The sequence below is a fragment of the Amphiura filiformis genome, chromosome 16 (genome assembly GCF_039555335.1).
Source record: "Amphiura filiformis chromosome 16, Afil_fr2py, whole genome shotgun sequence".
Lineage (NCBI taxonomy): Eukaryota > Metazoa > Echinodermata > Ophiuroidea > Amphilepidida > Amphiuridae > Amphiura > Amphiura filiformis.
The window spans coordinates 56397175-56411467 of record NC_092643.1 but is presented as its reverse complement, the minus strand read 5'-3'; the positions used below and the strand labels follow the sequence as shown (position 1 = coordinate 56411467).

The window sequence follows — 14293 nt, the reverse complement described above, 5'->3', positions numbered from 1 at the left end:
TGGCCGATTGGAATATTTCAATCTTTTAACGTTTGATGATAGATTGAAAAAGTTTTGTTTGTTTGTTTTTTGATCCCAACTCTTTTTGTAGACTAATTTCATTATGCAATTATGTGTTACTCTTAAGGGATCTAGAATGAGCGTTTATGGCGTTTCGACAGTATTTTTTGTGGGACATGAGAGCACATCCGACCTATCGAATTGCTTTCTGAATACGAAGCATGTCTTTCTGATATCAAATAATTTTCATTTTTGAAATTCACGATATAATACAAATTTTATGACAAATTATTAAAATTTGATATTTTTCAAATTTTTGATATATAACGGTCCTCGAAATAAATTTTATAAATCTAATGATATATTCTTAAAGTGTATGTAGCTGGGAGGAAAATCCGACGATCAATTGAACATTTTGACCTTTTATATTGAAGATATGGATTTTTCCCCAAAACACTTTTTTTTTTTGTGTTTTGGGAAAAAATCCATATCTTCAATACGAAAGGTCAAAATTTTCAATTGATCGTCGGCATTTCATCCCACATACATACACTTTAAGTATAAATCATCAGATTTATAAAGTTTACTTCAAGTACTGTTAAATATCAAAAATATCAATTTTTAATGATTTGCCATAAAATGCGAATTTCAAAAAATCAGAATTATTTGATATCAGAAGGACATTCTTCGTATTCAGAATGCAATTCGATATGTCTGATATGCTCTAATGTCCCACAATAAATACTGTCCAAACGTTCATACCCCTTCCCTTAATGTTATTCGGGATTGCAAACGATTGAAATGAAAATCAATCCTTTTTACTGAAAATTCAAAAGAAAATGATTTACCCCTAATTGTAATCGCTAAAAAATTGAGAATCACTCCTTTGATTGAAAAAAAATGTTGAAACTTTAAATCAAATATACAATCGAAAACGATTTGTCCCTGATTCGGGACGGGAAAAGACTGAAAATACAATCTTTTGGATTGAACGTTCAATCGGGCAATTATCGGGAGGGAGAGTAGACTGGTTCTATTGTGAAAAATCGCATTCCATTTGGTAAGTTTGAGTAAAGTGGACAACCAGCTTATGCTGAATTCGAGACCTTTGTCAAACATTATTTTGAGACTGTGGCCCTAAAAAAGAAGCCAAAATTGCCCCTCAGGAGCTCACAGATTCGCATAGGGGGCAAATATAATGTTATTCCAATAGCACTTTCAAACATGTATCCCAGAAATGTATGGTTTGTGCGCGTACGACCTATTGTTAAGGGGTTATGGAACTTTAAAGGTCTAAGGTTGATTTGGTTGTTGTACAGGGGTCAAATCAGGGGCGTAGCCAGCTTTCTTGGTCAGGGGGGGCAAAATAAAATTTTGGGGGCACAGACGAAAAAAAAATTGCAGTTGCATCATACAATACATAGAGACTGTATGTCTTCGAGCTTCCCGAAAAGGGCCTTATTGTGATGATGTGCGCGCGTAGCGCGAAAAAATGGTATTTTACACTATTTTCGCCCATTATCCGGCTAAAAAAGGGCTTGATTGTTACAATTTGCGCGCGTAGCGCGGAAAATTTTTGTATTTTACACTATTTTGGCCCTGAATTTTGCTAGAAAAGGGGCTCCTTGCCCTTTTTCTTTTCCTTTGCCCTCCTGATTTTCTCTCTCATTTTTTGTCAGAGGGGCACTTTTTCTTTCATTTTTTGTCAGGGGGGGCACTCTGCCCCACCTGCCCCCCCGCTGGCTACGCTACTGGGTCAAATAGGCAACTCCCCCCCCCCCTCTTGGGCCTTGGGCCAGTTTATATTTTTGGGAACATCGTGGTTATGCCCCGGGTTATGTTTTAGGGTCATCTCAGGAACCTAAAAAAGCTGGTTTGGTTTGGTCCTGAGGAGGGTGCACAGAAAGTGGTCCCGAGTATTACGTTTAAATTAGCAAACTATATCCCGGGATGATACCTTATTTATTGTGAGCACTGCTTTCTGAACAAAGCACAATGTTTAAACACAAGGTACAAACTTACCTGAACTGCTAAAACGTCTGAAGTTTGATACTATTTCTCTTTAAATTTTTGTACGGTGCAGATATGTCATGTATGTGGAGAGCTTTCGACAGTTGCGGAATGTTATCTGTATTTGTGAGGATACCGCGCCAGGTGGAACAAGACGAGCAGGACTTGTTGTGCGTATGAAAAGATGCTTGCTTATGTTTCATAATAGCTTTTTATTCCACCTAATGCCACAAACTTTGCGCAGAGGCAATGAGCAAAATCATACTGGTCAGTAATTTGTTATGAAAGGCTTATTAAGAGATTTTCTGCGCAAAATGCGTTGTGTAACTTCCCTAATGATCAACAATCATGGTTCAATACTACTAATTACCTATTACACGGTTTTCAGGTGAAACTAGATGATTTTGATGCCAATAATGATTAAAAACTTAACATAAGTTGACATGAGATTTTCCATGTTTAACGCACTGAACCGTAAACACATGACAGATGGCGTAGTACTGCGTTACCCACGCGTTATTGCTGCGCTACGGGAGCATCGCAGATACGCCCGTTTTGTAGGACGCGAGTAGCTAGGTTAGCAACCAATTATTTTGTCTTTGTTTACCTAGGATAGCAACCAACTACATTTTCACTAATTTTGAGGCCAATTCTTGACCGTTTTCAACCAAATTTTCGCATTACCGTCTCGGTATATTCCTCGATCTCATAGTGCAGTTATGTCCACGACAAATTCGCCGTGACCTTTCCAGCCATAAACCCGCTTAGTGAAGATTAAACCGAGATATGCAGTACTAAACCATTATAGTAATCGATTGTCCAATGCAAATTTTTTACCACGTGATAATATTAATCCAATGATCGATCAAATTGTCCGCTACGGTCGACTAATCCAATCGATAATGACGCTATTGACATGTACGGGCGGAGCTACACTAACCGAGGTTTGGGGTATTTTTCAATGGTTTGCTGTCATTTACTCATCAAGGCGGTCCCCCGTTATTATAAGGACTATGCTAATGATTAAAGATTTACATGTAGAGAATAAACCATACTTGAATGACAGAAAGTTCTAAATTTGTACTATTACGGTTTCGTGACACCCCTCTTCCAAATGCGACTAAGGCATGGCGGCCCGGTTAAGCAAAATGTGCATTGGAACAACACGGGAGTTTGGATATAGATGGAGAATGTAAGAATTAAAATTACGCAGGATAATGGTAAAATTGATTATTCACAATATAAGACATACCGTATTATTGCTGATATAAAATTATATAGAAAAATTAGAATTAGAAGAAAATAATATAACATAGTTTTCAGGTTTTGTACTCACATACCTCACCACATATTATAGCTACTATTTTGATTATGTACACCGTTTACTATACTATGTGTTAGTAAATAAACATTATCGGTAATATTATATAACTGGATATAATGTAAACCAAAGTGATAACAGAGATAGGTATAGAACTTGAAGTAGCACAAAACAAACGGTGCAATTATAGACAGATAACAGGTTACCTGTAGATGGGAACTTCACCTAAAATATTTATTACATTAGATGACTATTTAATGTTACGCTGAAAAGAGTCAATCTAAATGCCATAAGTGTGCTTTCGGTACCTCTCGGTGCCATTGGTAGATATTTAAGCACCAGAAAGTCGAAAAGTGCGCAATGAAGTCGAGATTTGGATCACTACATGGTAAAGTATGCCTTGTGACAGGAGCAAGTCGTGGCATCGGTAAAGGCATAGCACTACAACTAGGAGAAGCAGGCGCTATCGTCTACATAACTGGTAGGATTCATAAGAACACTGAAATCAACTGTTAAGTTACAGTGGAATCTTTTGGTAGAGTTCTGTTGTCAGTCAAGTTAGTCCCGTCGATTATGTGCTCTATAATGGTACGAGAAGTTACGAGCTCGAGCCCTGGCAATGATGAGGTTGCGCTCGTGAATAAAACACAGAGTTACCTTGAAGTTTCAAAGAACAATGAACCCACTGAATTGTGGGAGCTGATTCTGGCTGCGAAGCTTTATTGTGGTATGTCAATGGCGTTCGCTGAGCTGCAATTGCCCGTTGTTGTTAAAGGTTTATGGAAGGATTTTGGGGGCACAGTATATAGTGCCAATCTGTAAAGTGTGCTGAGGCTTGTGGGTTTATGCCAGTGCGTAAAGCGCACTATAAATCACTGCTTTTCTTCTATTTTCCTTCTTTCTTTCTTTCTTTCATTCATCTTTCTTTCTTCCTTTCTTTCTTTCATTCTTTCTTTCTTTCTTTCGTTTCTTGCTGTCTTTCTTTCTTTTTTCTTTCTTTCTTTTTCTTTTCTTTTTCTTTCTTTCTTTCTTTCTTTCTTTCGTTTTTGCTTTCTTTCTTTCCTTTTTTTTTTTTTTTTTTTTTCTAGAAGCGAGTCCGATTTATTACGAAAGTTCAAACTACTCTCTTTGTTAACAGCTCGGACTCTACTTCCAAACGAAACCTCAGAGGGTTCCTTGGTGGAAACTGCAGAAGAAGTTGAACTTAGAGGTGGTAGATGTATTCCTGTGAAATGTGACCACGCCAATGACGAAGATGTGAAACAATTGTTTAACAGAATCAAACAAGAACAAAATGGCCGATTAGATGTATTAGTTAATAACGCATATGCGGGAATATCGGTGAGTGAACGTTGCTTAACGAGTTGTGATGCTATATTGTTGTGGATATATTTTTAATGTACGTGGCTCTTCCACTTGTATTCCAAGGCCACATGCATAATTTGCCAATCCGAATGTATCTGTGAGGCTGAATGCCTTGTAACGGTTGTTTGATGTATATATAATTGGCTTCATTATTAACTAAATGCCAACTATAGATGGCGCTATTTATTCTAAATCATATTTCTTTATTTGCAAGGGGTAGGTGATTAATACTGCCATTAAAACAGCTGGAATAGGTGAAACAAGCAACAAGGAAATTTTATAAACATATTTTATCAAACAATAAAAGAGTTGTTTGTATTAAAAGCTTGAAAGAGTAATTTCCAGTAACTAAATAGCGCCACCAATTTTGTCATTAATAGATACATTTGATATCCGAAAAAGCTATAAAAATGCTATAAAAGTGAATAATTTTGTAAAAGAGGGAAAATTGAAGTTGAGAATGACTCGAAAGCATCTGTAATTCGGTATACATTAGCATGATATCACATTTAGCTGTTCAGGCCTAAAATTTGGTTCTACATGATGTTTTGTTTGAAAAACTAATAAATGATCCCATCAAACAACTGTGTGACATGAAGCTGCATCAGGGAATGCGTCATGATAGATCATCTTCTTGAGGGATAGATATGAAAACTGCGATATTTTAAAAAGCATTGCTTATGTTTAAAGGCCCTTTCAGTGAACCTAGCGAAAGCGCCAAAAATTGTTTCTAAATTTTCTAAAAGTGAAAGCTAAATCATTAAGATTGTCATTAGGTATTTTTGAAATGAAAATATTTGGCAAAAAATGAGGGAAACAGCAGTATTGACAATGCGAAGGCCCCATTGAAATGCACTGTCAGTGTATAAATTACAGATTCATGCAAAATACCTTGTTTTGTCTTAAAATATAACACGGGTTTCGGCTGAACCATCGGCAGGCTATGTTAGCACATCTATGACAGTGACAAAGGTACTAAAATCTTAATTTTGATGATTTTATGATCGTCCGGATTATCAAATCACTGAATGAGCCTTTAACAATGCGAAATACAATGTGTATTTTGCAAATGTACTGTGCTTCACAAACAAGAATTTTAACAGAAATAGTCAAAGTATGTAGCCCGATAATGGAAATGCAAATGGTCTTGTTTTTAATAAGACAATTATTTAAGACTAATCACAATTAAGATCTGGAATTCTAATTAAGCTGATAAACAGAATAATTCCTGTCTTTAATTTAGATCGCATGATAATTAGCTTCCTTCTGTCATTTTCTTATACCTCCGCTATTAATAGGATATATTTAATAATTTAAACGTTCCATTCTGGAAGCTTCCACCAGAGTTTTGGGACAAGACATGTAACGTTGGTTTAAGGTAAGCAAATTAATAATATATACAAACTGTATCAAAATGAGCAAAGAGATTCATTTAGTAGGATTGTTGAGATCAGAAACTGGATAATTTTGTTGGCCAAATCCAAAATGTATTACTCACGGAACTAAGCTTTCGGCATCTTGTCTTTCCACGAATGACTTGGTTGCTAAAGACGCATCCTCGCCGAAGTGATGTTGATTTTAACAGTGGGTCACATACATGATCTAGAAAGTATGCACCCCCGTCACGGTTGAGTGAGTTCTTGCCTTCATGATTTGTGATTTGTATTGGCTCCTTGAATCTCTTTTTAAAGGCATTAGAATCTATATTAAGTAATTTGGCCCTTTCATTTGAGTCTCTATCAAGAAAATGTAGCTCTTCCCACCACAAAAAAACACAAATCGACAACAACAGCTGCCCACGTAGCGCAGGAAAATCATGTCCCTCTTCCATATCCCCTGAAGTAAATTAATGTTGGGGAGATTGGAGAGCCCAATGTCAAGATTCCTTTCATTATCATTGAATTGGGGAACAGGTGTGGCAATTTACAGTTAGTATGCCACAGTGTGCTAATACACTTCTCCCTCGTATAATAATGACATTCGTACTCATTGTACGAGGGTCATTCAAAAAGTTCTATATGCCTCCATCATCACATCTCTGTTACACAGTGTATTTTACCCATACGAAAAATCATTCCGTACGGACCGTACCGTTTATACACAGATCACAGACAGTGACGCAATCAACCAATCAGCAGTTGGAAAATCGTTAACCCAATGACGTCATCGCTGCATTTTCATTGATAAAATTCAGAATCGTTCAAAAACACGAGTTTTTAATTGCAAATATTTAATTTTGTGTGTATGAACAAATTAACATTGTGTATTATCGTAGCGTTGAATGCGTTGAAGCTTGTGAAGCGGATCCGTTGCAAATTTGGTGGATCTTTTGTTCTTTGTGACATTAAAAATCCATCTTTCGCATGGCCGCTGTGTGTGTGTGTGTGGGAACGGGGTTCAGCTATGGACGCGCTGCATGCATAAACTCTACTGCTGACTGAGTGTACCAATCGTAGCAGGGTGTAAAATATACAACAAAGTCATTGTTTAATCTCAAATACGTTATGGGGTAAATATAAGCATTTGAATAATTTAACAATAATTTGAATCTGAAAAATAAATGAACATGATAGTTCATGAGTGATTTTACAACATATTTGACTGTTGGATAAATATGGGTGCTACAGCTTTGGAGCTAAGGCAATATGGCGCATTACTTTGAAGTTGGTAATGGGTAAATTACACTGTGTGTTATCTTACGTACCTCTGTTATCTTACGGATATTGACATTACGGTACCCTTGCTTATACCCTTAAAATCGTGGCTACAGAATAAAAGTTATTTGATGAATATGTGATTTTTGGTTCTTAAGATATGTTGGTTAAACGCGAACACAGATTTGGTGCATCGGAAATCTTGATTTAAATGCTTGCAATATCTGCTCAATTTCTCCACAGAAGTCACTATGTAGCATCCGTACTAGCTTCAGAAATGATGGTTGCCGCCAGACAAGGCCTTATTGTTAATATTTCATCCGGTGGTGGTATTGGTTATATATTCAATGCATCTTATGGGATAGGGAAATCTGCTGTGAGTAATATAAACGCAACCAAATTAAAAAGTCTCCACTAGTTCCATCCCCATTTAATTAGAGTCTGGTAAGTTTATGGCAAAATAATCTATATAATAATTTTCTATACACTTTCCTTCGAAGGTTGATACCAAATTTGATATCAAAAGTTTAATCATCGTGAACAATGCAAAAAATGAAAATTATTTGATATCAGAAAGACATTCTTCGTATTCAGAATGCAATTCGATATGTCTGATATGCTCTCATGTCCCACAAAAAAAACTGTCGAAACGCTCAAAACGCTCATTCTAGATCCCTTAAATTAAATTAAATTCAGACTTCCGATCACGCCATGGTACATTGTAGTATGGATAAAACCATAATACTCCGTTCTTAGGAGGGGACGTTAAGCCATCAGTCCTTGTGTATAGAGAATCATACCTGCAGGCCTTACATGTAGGCTATATCACGGTCAGTTTCAAAACGAGAAGGGTGTTAACCTATGACTATCCCAATCCGTCGTGTAATATTAGTCACTGGTTCTGTCCTCATGATGTAATGTAAAGAGTACTAATAAAAACACCATTTTTTCTGGTTTTTTCTTTTTATATTTTATTACCAAACTCTTGATCATTATAAATTATTGTCTAGACTTCATCCATACAATTAATGACTTTCCCACGGGTTTAATCAACATAATGATCGTGATTGTATCTGAGTGTCACCTTTATTAGTATTTTGCATTAAACACGTGCAAACGAAATAGATATGAAGATAAATTAATTGGAAATACTTTATTACTGTGTCTATTTGGTGGTTCGGGCTGCAATATTTTGTCCGTAGTTAACATTTGAATATGAGGACCCTAACCCCAAACCTAACCCTTAGACCCTAACCCTAACCCTAACGGGCTCCCTATTCTAACGTTCACTACGGAAAAATAATTTGCGTCCGGGCCCGGGGTCCGGGTGTAATGTTCAGTAAAACTCAATTGAGTAAATTTCAAAATCAAGCTTCGCGCTTTTCCTATGAACATGAAAATATGATCCAGATATACCTGCGCGGAATTCTGAGACGGGAGTTTCTAAGTGGAAAGGTGGGTACGGGGGTGTGTAGCACATTTTGGTGCATTTTCAGGCGTTTTTGGTCGCGATTTTCAGAAAAATACTGAGAATTACTTACAATTGACACAGAAAAAAAACTTCGAATTCCCCTTACAGGACAGCGATTCCACCTTTTGATAGACAAAAATGTTGAACGTCCTATATACATGCGTATCGAGTTCCTCATTTCCTTATATATTTATTTCCCAACAGGTTGATCGCATGGCCGCGGACTGTGCAGTCGAATTACGGCCATACAATGTTGCCTTTGTTTCTTTGTGGCCTGGAGCAGTGAAAACAGAGTTACTAACCGAGGTTGTCCATAGCAACAAACCCGGTATAAATGACGTGGTAAGAATGAGGAGAAATTGGACAGGGCTGTAGCTTAGAACCCGCCCGCACGCCAGTGGCGGGTACCTTTTTTGTCGGGCAGGTTCAATTTCAAATGCACTCGCCCGGCTGGCCGGTAATAATCTTAGATTGTGGCAATCAAACACAATTTGGATGCAAGGTGAGTCTGTTAGATCATGGACTGTGGTTGGATGCATTGACAAGCTGAGCTGTTCCGATCACTTCAGAACAAGACATTAAATGGGTTTTTTTCGGATATACGAGAGCAAAGGGAGTCTGAATGCCAAATATACCTGTATATTGAAATTACGCAGAGAAAGACTCGTCCGGGGTCAAAAATTGTGTACGGAGGATGTGTGACTTTGAGGATGCTGAGTTCTCTAACGGCTACCTATCTTTTGTTATTTTTGCAACCCGTCAGTATAATATTTTCACAAAAATCCATCAAAAAACACCCAAATTGGGCGGTTTAAGGGGCGCAGTATATTGCATGGATTTTTGGAACTTGCATATGTTGAGACTTTATCATTATTATTAATGATCATGAAAAGATTTACATTTTACGTTAGCAAAAACTACCAAATTTACTAGTTGCGGCATTAAATAAGCGCAACTAAGAAAACCTATAAAGTTTCACCATTTAAATTTATGCTTTGGGTGATTTTAATACAATTCGGCATTCAGACTCTGTGTGCTATATAGTAGTTCCGAGAGAATATATTGTCACATTTGTTCTGAAGTAATGTAAACAGATCAGCTTGTCCATCGTTATATGCAGCTAGCAGTTGTGTTTGATTGTCATACTTTTAAGTATCTAAGATAGTTACCCAACAGCCGGGAGGGTACTATAGAACTTCTACTTGCCCAACAGAACAATTTACCCGCCACCCCAGCAAACACAAAAACGTTTTAAATAAGTTATTTTTTGGCTTTTGGTTTAGGTAAAAACGTTTTAATAACATTAAAATGTCGGGTTATATAAAGGTCATGATAACGTTTTAAAACGTTTTGTATGAAAACACACTACAACAATATTTTTAAATGTTTTCAAAAATGTTATTGTAAACTATTTTTACAAACATTTTTGCCAAATATTGTGTCAATACTTAAATAACATTATGTTAAAATGTTTGAACCAGCAAACACAGAAATGTTCTTAAAATGTTTTTTTTTTTTTTTTTTAATAACATTTAAATGTCGGGTTATACAAAGGTCATGAAAACGTTTTTAAAACGTTATTGAAAATATTTTGGGCAAACATTTTTCGCAAAATATTTTTTCAACCCCAAAATAACATTCTGTTCAGAATGTTTTGTATCAAGTTTTCAAGAATGTTTTTGGAATGTTATTAAAACGTTTTTATACCCTTTCTATAACCCGACATTCAAACGTTTTCTGTAAAACATTTTTGTTTTCTGTAAAACAAAATGCTTTTTAAGGTTGTGAAAACGTTTTATACTCTTAATATACCCTTTATATAACCCGACATTTAAACGTTTTCTGACAACCTTTTATAACCTTTTGCGAATGATGTCGAAAACGTTTTGTGTTTGCTGGGACTTGCGTGCTGGCGGGTGTTTATCTACAGCCCTGGATTCTTCAATGTTTATAGCAAAATTTGCGAATATTTTCCAGACTTTGGACCGTAACTTGGTATATTTTTTGGTCTCAGCATGAAACCATCATCGTGGTCTGTTTTTACACCATTTCTTTCTTTCATTTTTGTTCCGTCTTCTGTATGTTTGTTTTCTTCTTTCTTTCTTTAGCTATGGTTTGTTTATCTCCTTTATACGTAGGGGTTGGACCGAATGGTTGAGCAAGGAGTCACCAGAATTTGCAGGAAAAGCAATCATTCACTTAGCAACAGGTACTTATAGATATATATTAAATGAAATAAAATAGATATTGAATAAATTTATCATGTTTATAGACGATTGCATTCCGTTATTATTATTATTTTAATCTTCTGTGACTGTCCTATTAACATTTTTGGCCACCGGAGGACTGCATCTGTGACGACATTAGATGATTAGTGAATGGTTGAGTGAAATCAAACTTCTCCTGAACGACACCAAGACTGAAGTGCTTAATGTCAAGTTCCGTTTTGCCAGAAATGTTCCTGATATCACACTTTCCATGTGAAATGATAGTATTTCTCCATTAAAGGAGGTTCGTCTAAGTTGGACGAACACCTAATGATGACTAGCCATTATAAATAACGTCGGTCAATTGTGCAGTGTAATCTACAAAACCGGTAAACTGCGCAAATACAAATACCTTGATATCGGCAGTAAAGATATTGTTCGAAGTGTTTATCACCTCACGCATGCATAACTGCAATAGCATTCTTGCAGGCCTCCCTTCTAAGGATTTCGACAGACTGCAACGTACCTCCAGAATTATTTTCATATGGTATTTTAATTTGAACACTGACACCCCCCCATGCACCACTACCTTTACTCCTACTATCCTTCTGCTTGCTGCTTCTTCGTATTTCTTTCTTCTTTTACATGTTTTATAAGGAATAAAATAAATATTAATAATTATTTCATTTGCTAATTTCCAGATCGAAATATAATGAAGAAATCGGGTCGCATTGTATGGACAGCCGACCTTGCAAATGAGTACGGCTACACAGATGTGGATGGAGTGTCGCCACCGAATTTTCGCTCATTGAAAGTGTGTTTGTCATTAACAGGACATACGTGGTTAGCTGCAATAACGCCATCTTTTATCAAATGCCCATTTTGGATATTGGCTGTTATGACACATAAGTTCTGACATTCTCACTCTACTCCCATAAAAGAGGGACGAAGTCGTCAGACATGCTCCAGTTACAGGCATCCCATGCATAAAAGTTTTCAAATTTGTACTTTTATGGTTATGAGCGCCCGGAACTAACTTTCAAATGTACATGTATGTGAACATTTGAGGAGCCCATTGAATTGGGAAATATTTTATCAATGATTGTTATGGTAATCCATTATATTCATTTATGTAATACTATACATTTTTTATAAATAAAATGCTAGAGTGAACAATAGCCCATGAAGAGTGACACATGTCCAAGAACTTATATAGGCACCTTAGCACTATAAGGGCGCACACCACTAAATAATCTTCCCATTGTAACACCGGGTTTCTTTTGCTCATTTTGAGGCCTTTTGGGCTCGTTTAAAAAAATTTTATGATGACCAGTCGATTGCAAATCGATGAAAGTTTAACATATGTTTCGATGTATGGGGGTCCTTCCATCTCGTTTTCCCGCTAGGAGGCCGCGAACAGCGCCCTCACTGCTTTTTACATGCTCTCAAGACTGCAAACCCGAATCTGCCATTTTTTAATTCGCGGACATATTTTCTCAATAATTATAAAAATGCGACTTTTTGGCGACTCAAATTTATGTATAGGCTTTACACTTTTATTTAAGCTATAATTCGCCACTCTTTCTAAATAATAAGTCTAAAGACAAGCCCAAAATACCTCAAAAAGTTTCTGTATTTTACCGGAACTCATAGGGTTACACAAATGGCGCATTGATACAGTGGTGTTCCCCCATAAAAGACAACCACATGTTCCATTTAGTGGTTCACAGTAGCCGCAGTCTGTGGTCCTCACGGTCTTAACGAGCGCGTAGCGCGAGGCGTTCAACCGAAGCGCTTTAGCATCTCTCTGGATAGTATATAAAAGCAACAGAGTCCGAAAGTAGTGCTAGGTTCACAGAAGCTTAGGGACAACAAAATTGAAGGGGTACAGTATCAGACACTTGAAATAATCATTTATTATTTTTTCTAACAAATATCAAATTATTCATCTTTTTCTGCTTTTTTGTGCCAATTTTTATTCCATAAACTGTACATTATTTTGTGTGTAAATTGAGGGCGCTATTTACATATATTTTAGATTCAAATTGGCCAATTATATAAGTTTCCTACATTTCATGATATTTATTTTAATTTCCTTACCATTTTGTTAATCGTTTTTTGATGTTCTAATATCATTATACAAGTGTCTACCCTTGTAAAGATGCAACCAAGATTTACGATAAATAGCGCCATCATTGTTGACCTTTTCATAAAAATGACTACAGTTTACATGTCGTCAAATAACCGTGAAGATGCTTGTGCACTCTGCCCTTGAAGGATGGTGCGAGTTTGTCAGATATGTCTCGGATTACTCAGCTCCATCTGATAGGATATTCCAAACTGAACTGCAGTCTGCAGATGCAAGGAAACTTCTCATTCCCCAATACTCTGCCACACTTTGCGCTTGTAGGGTTTATGTCTATACAGCGGGCTATTTTAGTTTAAAATAAAATAAAATGGACCATGGTCTGAGGTACCTAAGTTGCATGTACTGTGCAGGTGGCATCTAGATCAGTGATAACCAAGTCAAGAATATGGTCTTTCCGGGTAGGTTCTTTGACAAAATGTCTCAGACCAAGAGCATTACACATCTCAAGTGTGCGGTGTCCAGCAGTATCTGTTGTACGGCTGCCATTCCATGTGGTGGACATTAAAGTCGCCAAGAAGAACTACTGATCGTGCATTGAGCTGATGATATCACTGTTTGCACTCAGATGTCTAGATAGACAGCAGCAAATTTTCTGTGAATTCATTGTTATTGAGATACACCTTCTTGGCATTTCAAGTTATGAAAAGGCCCAAAAATATGAATATTGACCCTGGTCTTATGAGGAATATCACCCCGATGATGAAATTATTTTTATACACCATTCAGGGGTTCATACCTTCTGGACATTTAGAGATATGAAAAGGACCAAAAATATGGATATTAATCCGGATATTATTTCATTTGACACCACCCGTAGGGTCATACCTTCTTAGCATTTCGATATATATTTGAAAAGGACCCAAAATAGGAATATTGACCCGGATCTTATGAGGAGTGTTTTCCCTGGTGAGGAAAATATTGTCATTAAATTCTTTACTTTTTTTTTCATTGACAAATGAAATTGACATCACACGGGGATCATACGTTCTTGGCATTTCAAGATATGAAAAAGACCCAAAATATGAATATTGACTCGGACCTAATATGAGGGGTGTAAACCCCAGTTGGGAAATAATATATTGACCGCTTCTTAGTTGAATTTTACACACTTTGGTT

At 36.6% G+C, this 14293-nt stretch overlaps 1 protein-coding gene across 1 annotated transcript; it reads left to right on the top strand.

Moving 5' to 3' along the window:
* Positions 1-3691: 3691 nt before the first annotated feature.
* LOC140172752 (dehydrogenase/reductase SDR family member 1-like) lies at positions 3692-11944 on the top strand. Its single transcript, XM_072195883.1, has 7 exons — positions 3692-3812; positions 4470-4672; positions 5995-6074; positions 7594-7726; positions 9026-9192; positions 10930-11030; positions 11730-11944. The coding sequence occupies exons 1-7, from the start codon at positions 3692-3694 to the stop codon at positions 11942-11944; spliced, it is 1020 nt and encodes a 339-aa protein (XP_072051984.1).
* The last annotated feature ends 2349 nt before the right edge of the window (positions 11945-14293 follow it).

Bases quoted from the DNA above. Each gene is read 5' to 3' on its own strand.
- LOC140172752 (XM_072195883.1), top strand. From the start codon at position 3,692: ATGAAGTCGAGATTTGGATCACTACATGGTAAAGTATGCCTTGTGACA. The intron at 6,075-7,593 runs GTAAGCAAATTA...ATTTCTCCACAG, and splicing joins ACATGTAACGTTGGTTTAAG to AAGTCACTATGTAGCATCCG. The intron at 9,193-10,929 runs GTAGCTTAGAAC...TTCTTTCTTTAG, and splicing joins AGGAGAAATTGGACAGGGCT to CTATGGTTTGTTTATCTCCT.